Here is a 22,753-nt window from a genome sequence, read left to right as displayed (position 1 = left end):
AATTTGATAAATTAAAAAATAAATTCAATTAAATATATTACTGCATGATTTAAGATGGTTTGGTCATGTAACCTGGATGGCAGAGAACAATAAAAAATTAGGCTTGAATTTGGAAGAAGTTGAAGGTACAGGGAAAATTTTGAAGTTAATTCTGATCTCAGTCAGGACAATGGGATGTCAGTAATCTAATAATTTGAATAAATAGGCATGGGTGTGAGCCTATCTAACCATGGATTAAAGCAAACAAAATTAATGAATCACATGAACAAACAAAAATTAATAATAATAATAATAATAATAATAATAATAATAATAATAATAATAATTATTATAATATGTTATTGTTGAACAACTATTATATTTTGCCTAAGGTATCAATTTATTATTTGAATAGACCAATGGGAGCATATGGCTACCTTTTGGAAAGAAATCTATATTTTACCTGATTCAGTAGTTGGTTTTCTTTTGCAATATCAATAGTTGAAGGTGTTGCCATTTTATCTTTTTTTTCGAGGACATTAACTTTCTTTTCAAGCTCTTCCACTCTGTCTTTGAAAGTCTCCCAATCGCCGATGCCCTTCTCTAACATCTCTTCACATTCTGCTGATGCCGTTGATACTTCTTTCAGACCTGATGATAACCTCTGAAGCTGGGCTATCATTGCAGCTTTGTCGTCTGCTGGCAGACTATTGGCAATATTCCCGCCAAGCTGAGACAAGTCTTCCATTTTGGTTTCATAGTTTGGCAGCTCATCAAAAAAGTCCTTTAAATTAATAAAAATGATTTCTTACAACACAATCACATTACACAAAGATAAAATTTAAAAATTTTAATACAAACTCTGTAGGCACAATCAGACAATGTTTTCATAATTGTTTACAATTTTAAGAATTTGTGTGCAAAATCATCATTGAGAGACAACAAAAGTTGGGATTATTACTTTCGGAAAATTTGTATGGTTACTTCTAAGCTTTGAACTAGCTTTCAAGTAAAAAGAACATTATACCATGGGTAGGTATCGTGTGAACACGCGTCGGAAGTAACATGCACATACATTTTATGTCTTTACTTCAGAAAGGAGGCCACTGTACATTGTTTATACTGTATTTCAATTTATTAGGTTTCTCTGGACTTTTTTTTGGCTAATTTACAAATGTACAAACAATGGCATTGGTCTGCTGTTTACATACATCCTAAATATTTTTTGTTAATAATTTAAGAATTTTGTTGTAAAAAGCTTGTAGAATGGAATAAACAGAATTTTTTCAATCTTTGTCTCATTGGAGGCTTATAAGTCAATTAATACTTGTAAGATAAGGAGTTAAATTTTTTCATGAAGATCCTGAACTGCAGACAGTGTAATTTTAAAAGGCTATTCCACAATTCATTAAATCTTTTTATTCTGAAGAATGCATTTTTTATCTTTTGAATTAAAGCAATATATTAAATGCGAAGCAGTGGTATTTATTACAGTAAACAATTAAAAAAAATCAGCATTGAGCTAGCCATGGATCAGTCAGCTAAAGCATAGAACTGTCAATCAAATATCAAGTCTAAGATGGGACCATAGTGCACTTAAAACATAGTGTGAACCACTTTATAACCAATCAGCATTGTGAGTTAAGCTTTTATTTTAAAGTTTTAAGCCCGGCATCAATGCTTTGTATGACTGTAGGTCGACGAACCCAACTCCACTCCCTGCTGATTGTCGGTCGCAGTCTGAACAGATTGGCATTAAAAATGATCCATTGCATGTGCATCGTGGAGTTGCATACTCCATAAAATCACGCTGGCCGTCAACCATTGGGGGCAGTGAGGGACCAGCTGTAGTTTGACTTTAGACACACACTACCCCCATCTCTCAACTGATCAATTTATCTTTTACAAGCACGTCTGTTTCACATACCTGATGTTTCTGCATCTGGTTCTTAACTATTCCAAAATCAATGCCTTGATTTTCTTCTTCAATTAATTTCTTAGCCTCAGCTATCCAGTCTTCAATCTCTTCTGACCTCTGATTAAACTCTTCCCTGATCCTAGCAGCATACTCCAGACTTTCTTCCTTCTGCTTAGCTGCCTGAAGAACTTGCGAATGTAAGTTATCAATCTCGGCAAGCTGTTCTTGTATCTCATCTGGGACTTGATCTCCAAGCCTGGCAAACTTTGTGTGTGTGGTGATGATGATAGCTTGAGCCCTCTGTAACATATTTTCAACATCTGGTATTTCCGACTATAATAAAAAAAAAAAAATGAATTTTAACAAGAGCAAAGAAATAAAATTAAAAGATACTTGGCATAATCAAGTCACTTTATCTTTTTATAACTCTATTGGTTAGTTGGCATAGTAATACCACATCACTCCCTCTAGAGTTTACTTTAGTGTGTGGTAAGCTTTTGGGCTTACAATCAGGAGTTTGACCTCCAGTTTGTGTCCATTTACCTTTGCTTCTGTCCACCCAGGAAGTAAATTGGCACATGGTATATTATTAATGAAGCAGTCTATACAGGTAATTTCTGCATTGAGTAAAATAATCTCGAACAATGTTAATGGTTAATTAATCATTATTTTTGTTAAGATTCCATTTATTTTGTTACTTGTAATATAAAATCTTAAGTAGCAAAATAATTAGCAATAACTACATGGTTCTCTCTTACTGAATATTGTTCATATAAAATAAACAACTAGTAGATATTTGCTATATAAATATAACTATTATTTTACCTGTTATTCTTTTTAATAAGACAATAAAAGTAATAGATGGATCTGTAAGTTTCAATTATATACCTGGTGAATCTGCAACAACTCCTCAGCTTGTTGGACATCAATTCCAATGGGATCCTCTGCAAGCATGGTGTCTTTGATCCCTTCCAGCCATGCCAGCATGTCTCCAACCTCAGCAGTCAGTTTCTCTTTTTCCAAAACCTTGTCTTTGATATTTGCCTCTTCTTGCTCAAGATCTTGAAGTGTGACATCTAAGTCCTCTTTGAGAGTTTTCATTGTTGCTGACAACATTGATTGATCTCTGCTGATACCTTCAATGGCAAGCAGCTGACCGTTTGCCTCTAGTTGCTCTATCTTTGGCTGCAACTCTTTCAGAATTTCTTTAAATTCCTAAATTGCACAAACATAAACTATTTTATTTCCACAACAAACAAAATAATCCAGATTAGTTTCATAATTTCATATATCTTCATTCACTCCCCTTCAATATAAAAATAATTAGGAGATGGTAGATGGGGAAGGAGTATAAAACTCTATTCTTTTATGGACCTGCTTACTATTTACAAATATTATTTTATACTACATCCATATGCCTAATCGAATGGGTGTTCCATTTCAGGAACAAGACAATTAGTTGGTTTATCCAGGTAATTATTCACAAAATAGACTACATCAACCTACTGACATTATATTTGAATACACAAATCAGAAAAGAAAATGAGGAAGATTGCATTATTTAGAGCACTGCTGTACACCACACCAATATTTTGTGCATTGGCATCGGCATCGTCATGTGGTACAGGTATGGGCAAATTTTTAACAATTATTCGGTTATCCAGGTATGTATTCACAAAAAAGACTTGTTGGTACTATGTCAGTGGAGCAGTTGCCTAGTCTAATAAAATTCTTAGGTTATCCAAGAAGTTAAGAAGTAAACAGAAACACTAACCTGACTTTTGTTTAGTTGATCTTCTGGTGAGGCTCCAGCTTCTTGCATTTCTTTTAGCTCAGATTGACAATGATGCATCTGCCCCTGAACAGACAACAAGTCTTCATGGAAGGCCATCCTGTCAGCTAGAGCACCTTCAAGTTTTTCACACTTTTGATCACAGGTTTTTATCAGACTGTCAAGTAAGTCAATTTGCTCCTGCACTTTCTCTGCATGATCTATCTGCCCTTTACTGGTCATCTCGTCTTTCTTTTCTTTTAGTTGTTCTAACAGTGGAAGTTGAAGAGCTAACTGGGACTGCAAATCCTAAATAGAAGTTATATATAAATGTTAAAGATTAACTACATCTCATTTTATTTTATATCATCTTATACATGTTTTCTCCTTGAAGGTTTCAGAAACAAAAATTTGTGTGATCATTGAAATACATTTTATTTGATCTACAAGGCACAATATGCACTATATTGTCATAATGTCAATATAATTCATATTTATCCTGGACATTTTGACGCAAGAGCACTGTTCTTCTTCAGTGTCTAAAACTTACCCGGCATTCTCTAAGTGACTCCTCCGCATCAGTAATATTAAAGCCAATTGGCTTATTCAGGTTCTCATGTAATTTCTCCAGATTGCACAGGTCATTTTTACAAGCATCAATTTGTGTCTCATAGTCTGCTCGTTCTTGGATTGCATCAGCCAGTCTTTCCACTTGTTCTTTTGCGGCATCTGATACTCTGAACAATTAATCGTTTCAAGGTTAAAATTACTCAAATCAATTTTAAAAACAAAAAATAAAATTTCTAAATTTGGCTGAAAAAATAAAGATTTTGAAAGATCTTACCAACAAATTCTTCTCTAAATTTGAAATTCAATAAACACAAAAAGTTTAAATTACCTTTGGTATTTTTCAGAAATATTTTCAAGATCTTTAGTTGTTGGTTCACTGATATCTTCATCGCCAATGCATTCAACCAATGCTTTTGTAGCCTCTTGCAACTTTAAAAGCTTATTCTCTCCCTCGGCTAAGATCTCACTTGCAACCTTGTAAAATAAACAAAAGCAATGTAAGAACATTGCAATTAATTAGAAATAAATTGACACCCAAGTATCAAGAAAAACCTCAAAAATGAAATAAAAATTTTAATTCTTATTCAGGTGCCATTACTAGTGACATTGGCGATCATGGCTTTCCACCTGCGTCCCATGTAAAAGCTGTAGAGTAGTTGTTTGTTTCTCTAAATGATGCCCTGTTTCTGTCAAACGTTTCAAGTAAATAAATAAATCACAGATCAAAAGATTAATCCATGATTTTTGCACATGTATCATGAAATATTACCAATAAACAATTTAATTTAATATAAATAAACAATTTCCAGTTGTTTTATTGGACAATAAATGTTATTTTATCTTATCTTATGTTAATAACCAAAATTTTAACATTACATATAATTTTAAAAATAGTACAAATATAAAGAACCTTGGTTTAATAAATGTTAACATTCTTTCATTTCTAATCCAAAACAATATGGATGGAAGGAAAGGTTCACACTTTGATTTAATGAAAATGATGATGTATGATTGTTGTGTTAATTATTTACCTGAGCATTATTAAGCTGTTGATTGATGTCTTCTGTTGGCAGATTAAGTGGCACTGATACTGGGACAAACTGCACAGAATCAATAATGACATCATTGACATCTTGCAATGCATCTTGGTAGTCCTGCCATTTGTCAACCACGTCTTGCAGTTGTGGGGTCTCTGTAGCACAATCAGACTTGAGCATCTCCAGTTGGTCTTTGATTGGTTGAATTTTAGTTTCAACTGTGGCTTGTCCAGGATCACTGCCAAGTTGCATAAGGGCTTGGCACTGGTTCTCAAGTTGTCTCATGGCCATGCTCTGCAACCACACCTCCTTTTCAATGCTCTGAAATATATTTATACATATTATTATTATCATATCATTCAAGTAACATATATTTTTTTGAACTTGAATAAAATATTAGGAATATGAAGTCCTGACATACCTTGTTTAATAGTACATTCTCTTGAGCAACCTGCAGTGAATTAGGAACTGCATAATTTGCCCTTTGTTCGAGAGTTGCTAATGCTGCTTGAACCTCATCAGTATTGCTTACGAAATCCTGCCATGCACCACGACTCTCCTCCAATGTTCTGTCATTCTCTCTTGCAAGTGCCAGGTCCTCAGAGAGCCGTTGGTTCAGTGTTGTCATTTTCTCTTTTAAGGAAATATACTCATCAGGCTGTAGAGATGGTGAGATGTTCTCTGCTAGTTCATCCAGCGTCTCAATCTTTTCCAGGTAAGATGTTTCATCATCAAAAGCATCCTAAAAAAGTATAGCAGCATGTTATATGCCATTTTTTGGAATAAGTGTCTTAAAATTACACCCTAGTGAATCTGCCTGAGTTCAAACATACCTTGTGATCTTGAATCTGTGCATCAATGTTAGAGAAATTAATGCCTTCAATTTCAGAGCTAAGAACTCGCTCTCCTCTTTCAAGCTGTTCTTCCAATGACTCTAATATTTCTTCAAATTCTTCCCGCAAGCTCAATGCCTTTTCATACATCTCTCCTTTTTGCTCTACTGCTGATATTAGTCTGGTGCAGTCTGAACTTATTTGGTTGAGTTTTTCATCAAGTGCTGGTGGAACTGGTTCTCTTAACTCTTCATATTTTTGTCTTGTATCAATTACAAGTTGTTTGGCAATTTTAATCTGTTCTTGGATCTCTGGTTGTTTGCTCTATAAAAATGTAATAAACATATGTATAATTTTTTGCCTTTGTGTGTATGTATATATACTGTCTCTTATACACATCTAGATGTGTATAAGAGACAGACTATCATCTGATCATTGTCATCGTCATAATCATCGTCACCGTCATCATCATCATCCCCATCATATAGACTTTTACAAATTGTTTTCAATATGAAGAATTCAAACCTTGTGTTGCTCCAATGAAACTCCAGCACTGGCTGCAGTCATTCCAATAGGAACATCACGTTGGAAGTTAGCAACTGTTTCTTCCATCCACTCTGTCATTTCTTCTATCACCTTTCCCAACTCATCCTTCTTCTGCACACCAGCAACAAACTCATCTTTATCCTTGCGCAGTATGTCCTCCAACTTGGAGATGTCATCGGTGACTTTACTCATCAGTTTATCAAGGGCTTGTGTATCCTCCGGCTCCCCAAGCTCAGCAATCTCTCCACGTAAACTGTTTAATTCAGCAATCAAGTCTTCCTTGCATTGCAGCTCAGTAACCAGAGCCTGGTAAAGATTATCAGAAAAAAGACAATTGCAAAAAAGTACAGTATTTCACTGCAGAAATCTCTGACATTTTTTTGATTACTTAAAAAAAAATCAGGCAGAATCTTAAATAGTTGATGATATTTACTGTATGCTGACAGTAGAATTCATCTTCATCAGGTGTAATGAAGTTTGGGTAAAACATAATAATATTATTTGTTAACATTATTAAACAAAATAAATATTTAAAATAACCTACATTACAACTGTCCAACTTTTCCTCCGCAATGGTTCCTGGTTCTTCCCATCCTTCTACTTCATTTTCACTCTTCTTTACAAAGTTCTTTAGTTTTTCAATTCCATCATGGAACTTTTCTCTGACAGCCACAGCTTCTTCAAGCTGAGTGCACTTGTCCTCTAACTTGTCAAGTAGAGTATTGTGGAGGGCTTCCAGCTTCTCTACATCCTCAGCATGGTCAATCTGGCCTTTCTCATGCATGGCAGCTTGCTTCTGTTTCAGAATATCAATGACTGGTTCATAGGCACCAATTCTGTCTTTCAAGTCCTGTTAAGTCAACATTTTTTATTCAAATTAATTTGTATTTTTAAACGGAAAAGATATATATCAGTAAAAAAATTAAATGATGTTTTAAACTGTTATCTGTCAACTCTACGTTATATTAATGGTTACCGAGTATCCAAATCATTAGGAAATACAGTGAATAGGTTCCTTTACATGCTATATTCAAAGACAAATTAAAAATTCTCATGAATTTAAGTGCAAGCATTTTATGAATGTTCTCCAACTGTTTTTTGCTTGTTTGTTTGTTTTTTTCTTATTATTATTATTGCTTTTCCTCTTTCTAGGAAATGTGACCATGACATTTTTTTTATCTACCTGATGTTGGCTCAGCTGCATTTGGGCATCTTCTACAGTGTAACTACATGGGAGGTCAATACTGTGTAAAAGAGACTCCAGTTCATCCAAAGCATGGTCACAGGCATCAATCTCTTCCTCATAGCTATGCCGATCTTCTAGAGCAGTCTGAAGTTCTGCCATCTGCTTCTGTGTTGCATCCAACATCCTAAAATATACATGAAGATTGAAGACATACTGCTAATCACAAAATGAGGAAAACCTGTTAAATTATAATAAAACTTTGAATTGCTTATTTTAAAAAACACAAAAGTTCTGGTTAATTGGTGGCCACAATTTAATGTAGTTCTTCTAGCATACCAAAAAATACAGAATTTATTGTTTTTCCACCTGTGTGAACAAAAGCTAGGTAGTAAATACATTTTCTTAGTCTGTTATCTGTCATTTACTGTAGATTTATTTTTAATACAATTTTCAAGTTAATTACTTTTGGCAGAACTACATCTTTAATATTTCAATGGATGAATTGATAGATTTATTCAGTGTAAACACTAAGGATAACCCACAAAAGTATGAAGAAGAGTTATTTCCAGTGGGTCCTTCTGCTGATGATTGGACAGAACTATTTTTTTTTGTGTACTGCATACTTTAATATGCACATGGATGATGGTGCACAGGAGACCAACAGCTTAAACAAAAGACAGTGCGCTATTGTAACTTGCATTAAGTCTTCCAGCTGAAATACATGGAGAGCAGAGATGGGAATTGAACAGGGGGTGCCAATAGATTTCAACAATTCAGCACACACAGAGATTTTATCTATTGAAATATCTGGCACAAATTTAGTACTGCTATAGATTCGCAACTTCTAAACCTGGCAAAAAACAAAGGATTACCTTTGTGATGTTTGTTCTGCAGCCTTACAAGCCTTTTCAACTGGTTGTATGCACTCCAAATCCTGTACTTGTTCACAAAGCTGTTGAGCTGCTTCTTGTAGGTTCTCCATCAATGGCCTTCCCTCCTCAAGTTTCATATTAGCAGCCTATCAATCAATTGAAATAACAAATATCTCCATTAAAACTTTTCTTTTTAACCATACAGGTAAGCACAAAGGAATAACGAAAAAAATTGCAATTAAAAAATAAATAAAAGTTTATAAGTTGACAAATCAAAACAAAATGTGTTATTTTGGAAAAATAAAGAACAAAAATATTTTTTACATATTTACATGTTAAGGATAAGAATGTTTAATAAATATTTATCTCAAAATGAATAATTACTTTTGAATTCTGCAGTTGCTGTATAAGCTCTTCTGTTGGTACACCAAATGTTAACTCCTCCGGCATATAGTTTGTGGCATTATCTATAACTTCATTGGCTTCCTTCAAACAATCATTATACTTTTTCCATTTGTCAGCAATGGCTTTCAAATTCAGTCTGCGCTCCTCTTGTTCATCTTTGACTGTATTGAAATGTGTGACTAGTGGCTCGATGGAATCATGGATTGCTTGGCAACCATCATCATTTGCATCTTTTTCAAGGTTGTCTGCCATCTTTTTTAAGTCTTGCAAACAAACATCAACTGCTTCAATCTGGTCACAGAGCTCCTTAAGTAAGTAAAATTACAAATATTACCACCAACGATTTTTTTCCAGATAATATAACAGCAAACACAACAATTTGTTTTCAAATCCCATCTTTTTAAAAAATATAAACAATCTGGAGAGATTCTGATTGTATATGAGTGAGAAAATTACCAAGGTAAACTGACAAATGCCAAATTTCACTTTGCAGAACAGTTTCTCTTACACATTATGGAATTACTGGACTAACTGTATAGGTGTGTCTCAATCCATGACATCTATCTTACTTGAGACCATGAGAGTCAATTCCTCTCATTTTTAGACAAGTTCTATAAAGAAAACCAACATCTTTTTCGAAAGCTTGAGAGGAGATCTTTTCAGTTAAGAATAATCTAGCCAAAAATTGAACATAGGACACTGGAAGGAAACCGTCTTATACCACCATGTCATTGTTACACTCTAAAAATGAGAATAAATGGCAAATACCTTGTTAAGCAGTTGGTTTTCTTTTGCAATTTCTTCAGTTGCTGGATTAATATAAACAGCACGTTCTCCAATAGCCAACAACTCTGACTCAATATCTTGGATTTGATTACAGAACTTATCCCAGTCATTTTGACAGCCATTTAGTTGCTCTGACACTGTGCCAGCTGTATCAGACACATCATTTAATCGAATGTTCACATTTTTCAACTCATCTTTCATATTTATGTTGTCTTCATTTGGTAATGATGATGAAATTCTTGCAGCCAATTCCACCACATCATCCATCATATCCTGAATGTCCGGTTCCTTCTTAAAGAATTCCTAAAGGAAACAAGATCACAATTCACTCTATCCTTATTTAGATGAAGTAGAATTCACCTAATGGTTAAGGTGAGGTATAGTGAGGTATTTCAGCAATCTAAATATTTATTACAACAACTGACAAGCGCTTTATAAACTAACACAAAAAAAACAACAAACAAATAAGTGGAAAAAGAGGGAACTAGAACAGTGGCGCTGTTTCATTGATACAGTAGTTGACTGCAGTAGTACATTTTCAAAGCTGAGGGCATCACATAATTGAGATGAAGAAGTTTTAACATTAAAAGAATTAATGAATGATAAAAAATAAGGTCGGGTCTAGTGGTGTGTCCAAAGGGAAAATAACCTATTTCATATGATGACTATTACCTCATGGTCATGGATTTGACTACCTAGATCACTAAAATTAGCTCCTTTCTTAGCTTCATTGAGGGCCTTCTCTGCTTCCACTAGCCAATCTTTGAGCTGCTTCAGTTCATCCTGGAAGACTCTTCTACATTCCACACCATCTTCCTGTTTCTTCAGCTTTGCATTCAAGGCCTGTGCCACCTTACTATTTAGGTTCCCAATTTGATCTAATTTGTGAACTAGCTGTGGGGGCATTGGCTCACTGAAGTCGCTGTAGCTCTTCTTTACATCTGCTACCAAGTCAGTTGCTTTTGCTAGCTCTTCTTCTAACCCTGGAAGTTTACCCTAAGAAGAAAACCACATGGTAAGTAATAGAGATGCACTTTAAATTTGTATTACAAAAATAAATATATTTTAACTGCTGTATATCATGCCATACCTTGAATTTCTTGAGAGTCTCTTCAGCAGCATCCACTGCAAGTGCCATTGGTTCTTCCTTGGTGAGGCCTACAGCTGTATCCATCATCCGCCTCAAGGCTGCTTTAATATCCATATCTAATGTATCCTTCCGGTTGATAGCATCTGCTAGGCTATCAGCTCTTTGCTGAAGGTTATTCTTGGTGTCCGTGATGTTAGCAGTAAGTCTACCAATGATTGATTCCATGGCCTTTCTGTCACTTTCATCTCCTTGTTTTATAATCTGAGCAGCTTTGGCTTCAAGGTTCTCTAGTACTGGTTCTTTGGACGTCAACTCAGATAGCAAAGACTAAAAAGAAGAAAATAGGTGTTCAAACAGACTTATAATTAAATTCATTTGTTCTGTGTTATAATATCTCAATAAAATTATTGTATATTTCACTGAAATTTTAAAAATAGTGAGATCCATTGGATTTTCTACACAAAAAATAATTTATGGAAGTTAGATTAGATATTTTAGAGAACACACAAATCACAAGTGACCGTGACCGAAACATGAAGGGCCGCCCTCAAAACAGGAATAGGTGGGACCAGATTAGCCTGAGGGGCACCGGCCCAGCAGAAAGGGAAACAGGAGGCGCCTAGGGAGCCATCTGACCTTCACATGCAGCATATGCACGATCAACTTGCTCATTCACAAAACGTAACAATTCCTCAGGGAGAATCGAAGCAAGGCCTGGGCATGGCGAAATTTGTGTTGGGCCAGAGTAGGCAAACCTCACACTGTGACCCCTGGCACACGATCGGCACAAGGGGCACTCCAAGTGACGATCCACTTTAGGGGTAGGCCTAGGCCCACCACAAACTGAGCAAGAACACCTCCGGGAAGACATCCTGCTACAAAAGCCTTAAACAACAACGAAAGCATGTGGTTTATTGTTTCTCTCTACACAAGGTAAGATTCTTTCTGGCTACGTAAAACGCAGATGAGTTATAAATGCCTGGGTTAGACCATTCAATTATTTTTTGCAGGTAAGTTCCATTAGGAATCTGGCATATATCGGTTTATCCAGGTAAGTCTTCACTAAATAGACTACACAAATCAACTGACTTGCGAGCGGACATGTCGATCGAGACTACAACAAACAAAGGATATCTTGCAAGTTGAAAATAAATCCAAGGCAAAATAAGATAGCTTGAAAAGACTGCAAGTAATTTCAAAGGCTGGGTGTATCCAACTTCGAACAACGTCGAAAAGGGAATGAGGAAATTCATTTGTTCTGTGTTATAATATCTCAATAAAATTATTGTATATTTCACTGAAATTTTAAAAATAGTGAGATCCATTGGATTTTCTACACAAAAAATAATTTATGGAAGTTAGATTAGATATTTTAGAGAACACACAAATCAGAAGTGACCGTGACCGAAACATGAAGGGCCGCCCTCAAAACAGGAATAGGTGGGACCAGATTAGCCTGAGGGGCACCGGCCCAGCAGAAAGGGAAACAGGAGGCACCTGGGGAGCCATCTGACCTTCACATGCAGCATATGCACGATCAACTTGCTCATTCACAAAACGTAACAATTCCTCAGGGAGAATCGAAGCAAGGCCTGGGCATGGCGAAATTTGTGTTGGGGCAGAGTAGGCAAACCTCACACTGTGACCCCTGGCACACGATCGGCACAAGGGGCACTCCAAGTGACGATCCACTTTAGGGGTAGGCCTAGGCCCACCACAAACTGAGCAAGAACACCTCCGGGAAGACATCCTGCTACAAAAGCCTTAAACAACAACGAAAGCATGTGGTTTATTGTTTCTCTCTACACAAGGTAAGATTCTTTCTGGCTACGTAAAACGCAGATGAGTTATAAATGCCTGGGTTAGACCATTCAATTATTTTTTGCAGGTAAGTTCCATTAGGAATCTGGCATATATCGGTTTATCCAGGTAAGTCTTCACTAAATAGACCACACAATTTGTGTGTAAAAATGTTACATGATTTTAATTACCATGCACTTCTCAAGTTTCTGTTCAGCCACAATGCCTGGTTGATCTAGTTCTACCATGTCACTATAACAGTGCTCCAGACAAAACTGTAGTTCGCTGATAAACTTCTGAGAGTCTTCACGTGTAGTTACAGCATCTTCTAAGTTCTTCTTGTAATGGTCAGTCATGTTGACCAGTTCTGAGTACACATGATTGACGTTTGACACCTTATGCGTGTAGTCAACTTGACCGGCTTTGTACATGAAGTCACTCCTGTGTCGTAATGCTTCTACTGGTGGCTGACTAGCTGTTAATTTGGCTCTTACATTCTAGTAAATAAAATTTTAAATATTAATTGAACCATGTGCATTGGTACGGACTGTCTTATCATTTTTAGTTAGTGTTCGGGATTAAGGGAATAATGCAATTAGTCGGTTTATCCAGGTAAGTAAACATGAAACACTTTAGAATCTGTCTATTATAGGATATTAAAATGTTTTACATATGATTTGTATTCATTAGTCAATAGTTATAATACACATATGTTAATATTTTGTATTAGAAGTCAATAACCATGTCATCATTTGACCCATTAATATCACTTTGCCATCTTAAATTGTGCAAAAATTGCTTACTATTGCAATTCATTAATTCATCATTTTATTAATATAACATATATGCAAGTGCCCAAAGGAAAATTAGTCCAAATACAATTGACATAAAATAACCAATATGGGAACAAATATTATGAGAAGGATAATTTCTTACCAAGCACTTCTGAAGTTTATCCTGTACAAATTCAACTGTGTGTGAAAAGGGTTCTTTGAATTCTTCAGTTAGCTTTGTCAGGTCATCAAGCATGCTTTCACACTTGGCAATCTGACTCTCGAAGGCTTGTCTCTGTTTAATTACTGACTGCAACTTCTGTACTTTTTCATTTGCTTCTGTTGCAACACTGAAAGATTAAAGTTTGTTAAATTCAAAATATATCCATGCTAATGTTTCTAAACTAATGATTTTGTTTGGTGTTCCTGTTCTGTTCTTGTCTATAAAGTATAACCATTACCAAGCTATACACTTTCTAGGTCGACACTCAAGCAAAGTATAGATGCCTATTGTATGCTGTAAAGGGAATATATATACATAAAATCACAAAACAATTGAATTGAAGTAATAAAGCAATTTGGAACATACACATGTTAAGATTACCAAGTATAGAAATGTCTTAGCAAAAAAAAAAAATAAAACCATACTGAAAAACAACCAACAAGAATACCAAAAGGAATATAGATCAGACAAAAGAAAACAGAAACTGGAATTGATAAAAACACAAATCATCCTGCTTAAGACTAAAAATTAAGGCATAAATTAGTGAAGAGTGTGGTGTAAATGAAGATGAGGATGATGATATTGATGAGGATGATGATATTGATAAAGATGATTATTATGATAAGATTCTGCTGGTGATCATGATGAGGATGGTGATGATAATGGAAGATGATGATAATGATGAAGTTTTTTTCATGAAAATAATACGATGATGTTATGATAATGATATTGATGAGAACAAGATGATGAAGATGATGATGATTAAGATACAATATGGCTCCAATTATCATATTCATGCATAGCATTGTGGAATCTTTACCTCTCATATCTTTCTTGAAGTCTTGCAAGTTTGTTGCTCAGTATCTCTTGCGATGTGTCATCCATCACGCCATTCATCAAGCTAGCAGTTTCTGTCATTGCATCCACGCACTTTCTCTCAGTTTGTGCTTCAACACAAATATCCTAATAAAATATTTAAAATATCATATAACATATACAAAAAAAAGTTAAATTGGGATTATTCATTTGGATGAAATATGACAAAATGCTAATAAGGTAAATGAATACGAACTTAAAGCAATGAGGATTTTTTTTTTTGGGGTGCTTCCAAACCCATTGTTGTGGTGGTTTAGGGGGCTCAAAAATTAAAGAGCGACCTCTATATATTTAATAATAGTAATACTAATAATTTTAATAATAATAAAAAAAATGTTCCGTCAGTACACTGTACTGTATAAAAAAAGCTTCACACAGCACAAGGATGCTCCTTATTCCCATAACGTCAAATAGGGGATGAGGATTATTGTTTGAGAAAAGGTTTGCTTGTGGTGGCCTGTTCTATTTTAAAACGGTTTATCCCAATGATATAGACATTTTAATCATACCTCGGCTTGAGCAAGTTGTTGCTGTATTGATTCCAATGGACATTTTAGGTTGATCTCCTTTGAAATTATTGGTTCATTGACATCTAGCCAATCAACAAGGTGGTTGGAATGTTGTTCGAATTCCTTGCAATGGAAGAGATTGAGGTTGACGTTATATACATATATCCTTGGAGGATACCTCAACGCATATGGAAGGCATACACTTGCAGTCACGTCTATGAGCTGGAGTTGCAATGTACTGTAAACCCCTGTCTCTTATACACATCTAGATGTGTATAAGAGACAGATACTATACTACACATGTATTAAACTGTATTAAATATTAAAGAACATTGTTATCATTAGTGAGTCCATTTTGCATAGTAGACTGTTATATAAAATCATCAATATGATAACAAAGGCATAAACATGACAAAATTCTTGTAAGTAAATCATTATATACAGGTACGGTACCAGTAATTGTAGAATATCCATGGATAACGGATCGAAATGTCACAAAAGCACATATATTTAATGGTTTACTACAAATTTTTCCATGTTCATACAGGGGTTTATTTAAGAGCCGGCGGCCGGCGCATTCGATCGGCTACTACGATGTTTTCGCCGGCTACTTCAATCAATGCTGTACAAAAATTAATACAAAAACTACCAATTACAAATAGCACAACAGGCCTGTAAAGAACCTTATTTACCTACACGAAGTTAATTTGCAATAGTATGCACTAATTTCGATGTTCCTTTCTGTTGAAAGTTCGTTAAAATGTCTACCAATCCTCAGACTCCATGTTTGACTTTCATGAACTCACGGCGTAAACAAAGTTAAAGTTCAAAGTTCGGCAGTCGCGCCTGGGTGAGCCATCAAAGAAGCCACGCCTCCAAATCACATGTTAGCCAATAAGATAATAGAAATTTCTCCTTCACCACCTGCTCAGGTGATGACGATATACATCGCCCAAACTCTTTTTCCGTACATTGGGCTTCCGGGTTTTCTTACCGCGGAGAAGAAAAAAACAGATGTCATTTTTAAATTAATTTGTGTATGACTATGAAACTTTTATTTTCATTTTATTTTTATTTTACTAGCCCTCTTTGTGATGACATAGATATTTCGGAAATGATAAAGAATAAAAAAAAAACCAACACTGGCTCAAATTCGTTTACACTCGGTGGCGGAGGTAGCAAGGCGAACCAACTATATTGAATGCTGTTTACACTCACAATTTCAGAGTTATAGATAGTAGGCCTACAATGATTAAAACGGCAAAGCAAGCCAAAATCGTCTCAATTCACGACATCACATGAGACATTTTTTTCCAATGTGGTATCCATTCCTTTTCGATATTTGCGTAAATTTTAGAACTATTTTTTGCTCTTCTTAGATGTTTTCTTCAACGCAGATCTAGGGCGCATAGGCCTAAATGGTGAATCCCCACAAATTTCAACATATTTGTGAAAAGTAAACAACTTCATCATTATAAAAATTGTATTTTTAATTTATTTTGGTGGATTTTATTAAATGTTTATAAACTTGAAAAAGAACCTATTTCAATTATTGAATCAATATTCTGACCTTAAATTCCGATGTTGAACTCGAAAAATTCGTAAATTCTAGGCCTATTCTAACCTACTCAGTAAGTATACTAATCAATGAGGTTGTGATCATCACTGCATGTGATTGCACATGTGCAACCACTGTGCAGTGTATACTAAGAAGTTCAAATGGGAAACTAATTTCCGTACCATATAACATACCACGATGTTCAATCATCATCAATCAATGTGTTTGAATCGATATTAGGCCTACAGGAAAATAATTCGTTAATAAAACATTGATAAACATTGTTCATTTTGTAGGATGCTTGAATACCATACAAAATTAAGAATATCATATGAGTGAGTAGTGTATGTGTGTAAACTTGTCTCTTTCTTATCTGTGCCTGGGATAGCCAGCTAAGTCCTGGTCCTAGCAACTGAGCTGGGGTAGGCTGCAGGCTTATATGGCGCCTAAGCCTGCCAAGGCCTAGATATAGCCTACACAGTGGCTGTAGGCCTATCTAACCTAGGCCTAAACTCACGATACGATATTTTCAGCTATTGTATGATATTCCTCTCATGAATTAAATTTAGGCTTTTTGAGATTCGCGAAAGTCTAATGTCGCGAAAACGGCCGAAATTATCAATTCGCGAAAGTTTCTGGTTTTTACAGTATCTATTTAGGCTAGGCCTATGTATGAAGATACAGTATATGTAAAAATATCAACTTTTTTACAGCTCATTAGTTGATTCTGAAAACTGTTTAAAAAAAATGATGTAGAGAAATGCCATCAAATGGGCTTAAAAAACTCTAATACCCTGGAGCGCAATGGCGCTTCACCCCCTGGACCCCGATGGGGGCCTAGGCGGCCCCCTATACCCCGGCCTATTTCAATTTGCTCTCCTGTTACTTTCAAATTTCTCCTGCTACTCAAATTCATAAATAAACCCCTGTTCATACATCACAAAAACCAGATGTAACTATTTGAGCATGATAAAACAGAAGCAGTTGGGCAAGAACATCTAGAGGAGAACTGTTTAAATAATCTGCTGTAGTTCCATTGTTTGCGCTCACCTTTTAACTGCTGCTGCAGTTCTTGTTTGTCGACATCCTTGCAGTCTTGGATTATAGCGCCACCATCGCTACAAACATTTATAATCTCCTCATGTAGTCCCTTCAAATTCTCATCAACAACCTTGAGATTATTGATATTTAAAAAGTTAAATTAATATTAAATCATAAACATAACAATACAAATTAATACATTGAGGCCTATCGCATAACACTGTTGCAATATATACACCTAGGTCAGATGATTCCATTATTGTTGAGGTAATGAGTGTACAGTTATGCTCCTCTTAACTTACCTTTGCTTCAAAGATTTGTTTGATAATTTCCTCCACAATCACTTTGGGAGGGATCATATCTGAGATGGATTTTGATTCCTCCTGAAGTTGTTGGTAGCAGTCATTATATCTCTGCCAAAATTCCTATCAAATGAATTTATAAGTAAGTTAAGTTCTAAAGACAACAAAAACAACATGACCAACACAATGACACATAGTTTGAGAAGAAACAACTGTAAGACTAAATCCACTTGAAAGTGTTCTTACTTTTCTTTGACGTAAGCAGGCATCAAGCTTCTCCGACTTCTTGGCAGCAAGTCTTTGAACCATATCCAGATGACTGGAGATCTGTAGGATGTGTCTCTGAACATTAGCCTTCTCACCTTGACTCAATCCTTTTACCATGTTGTCACCTCTTTCCCTCAGACTTTGCATTAGGGCTCGTTTGCTTTCAATTTCATTGCATAAGTCCTACAAAGTGTTTAGACCAAAGTTATCGATGAATAATCAGATGTTAGATTGAAAAAATTTAAACCTTAGTACTCTACAAATCACTAGCGAAAGATATAAACAATTCTGAATTTTTACATGTCTTGTTTTATGACCAGTTCATTGACAGTTCCAGAAATTACTTATTATTCAAAATAGGATGATTAAGCAAAAGGCACGGTATATATTCTTGTCCTATTATTATCATTCTTAGGTAATGCATATCAATTACATACACCATAATAGGCAGAGGATTCCATTTATTTTTTTTCGAAAATTGCCAATATTCGGATTATCCAGGTAAGTACTACAAAACTTCTGAATCAGAAGTTAGTAAATTTATTATGGTCAGTGATTTACTAAGCCTGAATCATAAGTTAGTTAATATGTATAAATTTTATTTGTTTTTCTGCTTGATTTTGAAATTCTTGTAAAATGTTGATACTCTGTATATGAATGGGTATCGATTAAAATTGTAACTGTGTTTGTTATCGCTTGCCCCACCTTTCTAGCATTATAGGAGCCACTAAAATGTTTTGTTGTATGATGTTTATACTAACCTTGTGTCTCTGTACAGCAGACTCCACTTCAGTAACCTTAGGGCTAATAGTTGCTGGGCTTGCAACTTGTCTTTCAACGTCTTTAAGCCAGCCTAAGCAGAACTGAGCTTTCTCTATGAAGCTTTTGTAGTCTATCAAGAGCACTTCAAGTGTTGCGGTCTGCTGTTTAGCCATCTCATCATGCTTTGACCATTTCCCACTCTCTGCTCTGTTATTATATAAAAAAAATGATACAATAAAATGAAAATTATCATACAGTACACTAATATATTTACAATTACAGTATTAAATGTTAATGAAAGGAACAGTGATGTTGATAACATTCGTTGGGTCAAAGGTGATGAAAGTAACCATAATTTGAAGTATCTACTTCCACATGGTCAGCATTTTCAATAATTTATGATCCAATTTTATAACCCCTGCCTTTGTGACAGTAACTTAATTGAAACCAGAAGAAGTTTACAATATTTTTCTCTTGAACTTCTGCATTGTAGGTTAATTCCAAACATCTAAATTACTAATTGTGGTACACTGCCATAACTTATATTTCAACTCTGTAGCTGGAGCACAAGAAGAGCAGCGATTTAAATTGAACTTGGAAGCAAAGATCTGAAAGGATCTTCACGTGTATCAGTGCATACGCAGTGGCTATTACCAGTTTAGCCAAAGAAAATTAAAACTTCAGACTTACTTGAGATGTTCTTTGATGGCTGTGGCTTCCTGTGGCTTTAACTTTGGTGATATCTCATTGGTTGCAGACTCTAAGCTTACAAGGCTTGGAAGCTGTCTGGATATATCACTGCCTAATTTCTGTATTAAAAAAAAAAGATAAATGAAAAACCAAAATTAACATTTAATTTTAAAATGTCATATAATTAAATAATTAATTCAAATTCATGTTTATGCTCAATTATTTTCCATAAACTTCAAAAAGTTGGAAAATTAAAGCATGGTCGTGGGCTAACACATTTGCTGTTTAATAAAAATGATGATAATGAACATTAAACCACTTGCCTTGGTACATACAGATACTTGTCTGGTCACCCAGCAGCAATAAAAAAAATAGCTTAACAAAGGGTAGATGAGCTCCTTGGAGAACGGCCAACCATGCTTAGTTCAAGGAGTTGGATTAGCATGTCTTTAGGGTTAGATTAACTATTACTTTCTTGGTCCGCTTTTTTTTTCATGTTTATGTTACAATACCAACATAGAAATAGGCCACTGGAGATTCAATTTTGGTTTTTTAAATATATATTAATATATTAATTCTCTGTACAACTAGGGCAATCTGCACCATGTCAAGTGTTTCTGTGGAATTTGCCAATCAAAAGGAACTAACATGAAGTGTTTGATTTGCAATAATTGTATAAATACCACTGGGAAATATATACTATAAAGACTGTTTTTACATCATAATAAAGATTCTATTTACATTTCATGTTGATTCAAGCTGGTGCTTATAATGCATTATCTTGGATACTAAGGCAATGTAATGTAAGAATCAAATATGCATTAGGTTGTCGAGCTTGACAGGCATATAATATACATTCTGCATTAAATCAACGGTGCTTCAATCTTCATTCCATCTCACTTTCTTCTCAAAACATATACAACTGAATGGGCCTTTAGCTGGCAGGAGAAAGTTTAAACATAGGTTTCATGTGTATACACACATACAGTAGCTTACAGTCAAAATATAAACTTTAATTTTTTTATTCAGTGAATTATAAGGGGATGGGTGGCGGTGTATAAAGTGGAGAGAGTTAGAGGAAAAACTCAAGAGATTGAGGTTGACGTTATATACATATATCCTTGGAGGATACCTCAACGCATATGGAAGGCATACACTTGCAGTCACGTCTATGAGCTGGAGTTGCAATGTACTGTAAACCCAAGGCTGAAAATCCTTATCGCAGTAGCGAACACAAACACGTGGTACTACTCTATGATTTAGCACCCTAAAGGAGGTTCACTTTCAACGGACGTCGAAAAGGGAATGAGGACATTTGTTAGGGAGACGGTTCGCACGTGGCGCCTTGGGTCGGACTGTTCCATTTTTTCGAAGGGGTGTTCCGTTTTGGGAACAATGGCAATTAGTCGGTTATCCAGGTAAGTATTCACGAAATAGACCCCTTAATGTCCACATGCCCTTAACTTTCGCAATAAAACAAACAAAAATAATATATACATTTTTCTAAATGCAAATTGCCTAAAATGTTTCTTATTGTCAATAATAATGTCTCTTAAGTGGCCAGCAGCAATAATGTATTTAGTGAAATATTTTCTGTTCATTTACAAATCAATACTATTAAAGCCGCACTTCAATTTTGAATTCAACAGTGTGTTTTGCACCATTGGTAACAGTTGCGGTTTAAGTTTTTAAAATTGAAATCCCTCACTTGTGTCCTTGAACAAGGCACTTTAAATCTATGTTTGTCTTGCTTCACCCAAGAGTATAAATTTATACCTGGTGAAAGGTTGTGGCATAGAATGTGGTTTTTATTTTAAAAAAAAAAAAAAAAAACTATGTGTGTACTTCTTATATAAAATAATATTGATTCAGTAGCCAGAGTTATAATATTGTGGTTCATACGAAAAAAAATTTCTGCAATACTACTATGTGTACTCCTTATATAAAATAATATTGATTCAGTAACCAGGGTTATAATATTGTGGTTTTTAAGAAAAAAAATTCTGCAGTACGACTATGTGTACTCCTTATATAAACTAATAAAATAAATAAAAGGAATTTTAATGTTACTTGTTTCGATACATTCTTCGTTTTATGAAAGAACGTATATAAAATCATTAACATATAAAAAATACCATCTCTTATCATGGAAGATATATCCTGTATGAGATGAGAATTGTAAGTCTATATCCTTGATATCAAACAGCATATAAACGACTGTTGATGAATTATTAAACAATAGACCTTATATCTTACAGCATAAGCTTAGCACAAATCAATTTTACATTGTTTCAGGATTAAGATCCCAAATCAACAGAAGCCCCTGGAACTTCAAAACAATGCATTGTAGTCTGTTGGGTTTTAAACACTGTGACATAGATATCAAATTTTGAAATTAAAGGTAAAACCTTAAAACATTTGCATTGTTCATTGAAAAAAAAAACAATGTTATCAACTTTCACGTCACAGATCAAAAAATCTAAAAATCAGTTTTCAATGATTTACAAACGTCATGCTACAAAAAGTTTTATATTTTCTGAAGGTAAGTACTTGTTAAATGTCCCATAAGTGGAAGATTAATTGTTACAGCATTTGATAATTAAATATAACATAAATGATGGTTTATAGAGAAGCAGCATAGCAGTGAATAAGTTTGTACTTATCATTATCCAGCTCTGTTTGTCTACCTCAAACAACATGTCCCTAACGAATTGCTCTGTTTGTTTGTTGGATAAGTTTTTATTTACTGTACTAAGCGTGCCCACACCAGTGTGCGTACTACATTTGACAGCTTCGGCCACGGTCAAATCTTTGTTGGTACTGTGTTGATTGCAATTACATTGAGTTTCATAGTGGTATTCTGTTTTAATATTATAACATTACATTAAACCAATATATGATGACACCTTATTAATGTAAATATAGATATGAGAATATTACATATAATACTGTATATATA

At 34.8% G+C, this 22,753-nt stretch overlaps 2 protein-coding genes across 8 annotated transcripts in view; both read right to left on the bottom strand.

Moving 5' to 3' along the window:
- The window catches only part of LOC117124131 (nesprin-1-like), a 104,887-nt gene extending 89,586 nt beyond the window's left edge, over nt 1-15,301 (bottom strand). For all 7 annotated transcript variants that reach the window (XR_004447936.1, XM_033270265.1, XM_033270268.1 and 4 more), the window contains exons 1-21: nt 15,175-15,301; nt 14,610-14,752; nt 13,730-13,916; nt 12,985-13,290; nt 10,994-11,320; nt 10,576-10,899; nt 9,886-10,206; nt 9,097-9,423; nt 8,713-8,858; nt 7,838-8,024; nt 7,199-7,504; nt 6,634-6,960; nt 6,109-6,432; nt 5,697-6,017; nt 5,270-5,596; nt 4,567-4,712; nt 4,219-4,405; nt 3,672-3,977; nt 2,786-3,112; nt 1,907-2,230; nt 443-763 (exon numbers count right to left, since the gene is read on the bottom strand). Coding sequence is in view for 6 of the 7 variants with exons in the window: in XM_033270265.1 (XP_033126156.1) it covers nt 443-763; nt 1,907-2,230; nt 2,786-3,112; nt 3,672-3,977; nt 4,219-4,405; nt 4,567-4,712; nt 5,270-5,596; nt 5,697-6,017; nt 6,109-6,432; nt 6,634-6,960; nt 7,199-7,504; nt 7,838-8,024; nt 8,713-8,858; nt 9,097-9,423; nt 9,886-10,206; nt 10,576-10,899; nt 10,994-11,320; nt 12,985-13,290; nt 13,730-13,916; nt 14,610-14,707 (5,439 nt within the window). In the remaining variant the exon portion in view is untranslated. The remainder of the gene's footprint in view (nt 1-442; nt 764-1,906; nt 2,231-2,785; nt 3,113-3,671; nt 3,978-4,218; nt 4,406-4,566; nt 4,713-5,269; nt 5,597-5,696; nt 6,018-6,108; nt 6,433-6,633; nt 6,961-7,198; nt 7,505-7,837; nt 8,025-8,712; nt 8,859-9,096; nt 9,424-9,885; nt 10,207-10,575; nt 10,900-10,993; nt 11,321-12,984; nt 13,291-13,729; nt 13,917-14,609; nt 14,753-15,174) is intronic.
- A 2,368-nt stretch (nt 15,302-17,669) lies between these two features.
- Nucleotides 17,670-22,753, bottom strand: part of LOC117124123 (nesprin-1-like) — a 45,589-nt gene continuing 40,505 nt past the window's right edge. Inside the window, exons 53-57 of the mRNA XM_033270254.1 lie at nt 19,795-19,913; nt 19,104-19,311; nt 18,322-18,525; nt 18,076-18,198; nt 17,670-17,903 (exon numbers count right to left, since the gene is read on the bottom strand). Coding sequence (XP_033126145.1) covers nt 17,670-17,903; nt 18,076-18,198; nt 18,322-18,525; nt 19,104-19,311; nt 19,795-19,913 — 888 coding nt within the window. The remainder of the gene's footprint in view (nt 17,904-18,075; nt 18,199-18,321; nt 18,526-19,103; nt 19,312-19,794; nt 19,914-22,753) is intronic.

This window comes from Anneissia japonica, unplaced genomic scaffold, assembly GCF_011630105.1.
Source record: "Anneissia japonica isolate Jap-2015-1 unplaced genomic scaffold, ASM1163010v1 scaffold3949_len364153_cov177, whole genome shotgun sequence".
NCBI classification, from domain to species: Eukaryota; Metazoa; Echinodermata; class Crinoidea; order Comatulida; family Comatulidae; genus Anneissia; species Anneissia japonica.
This window is presented reverse-complemented; position numbering and strand designations above follow the sequence as displayed.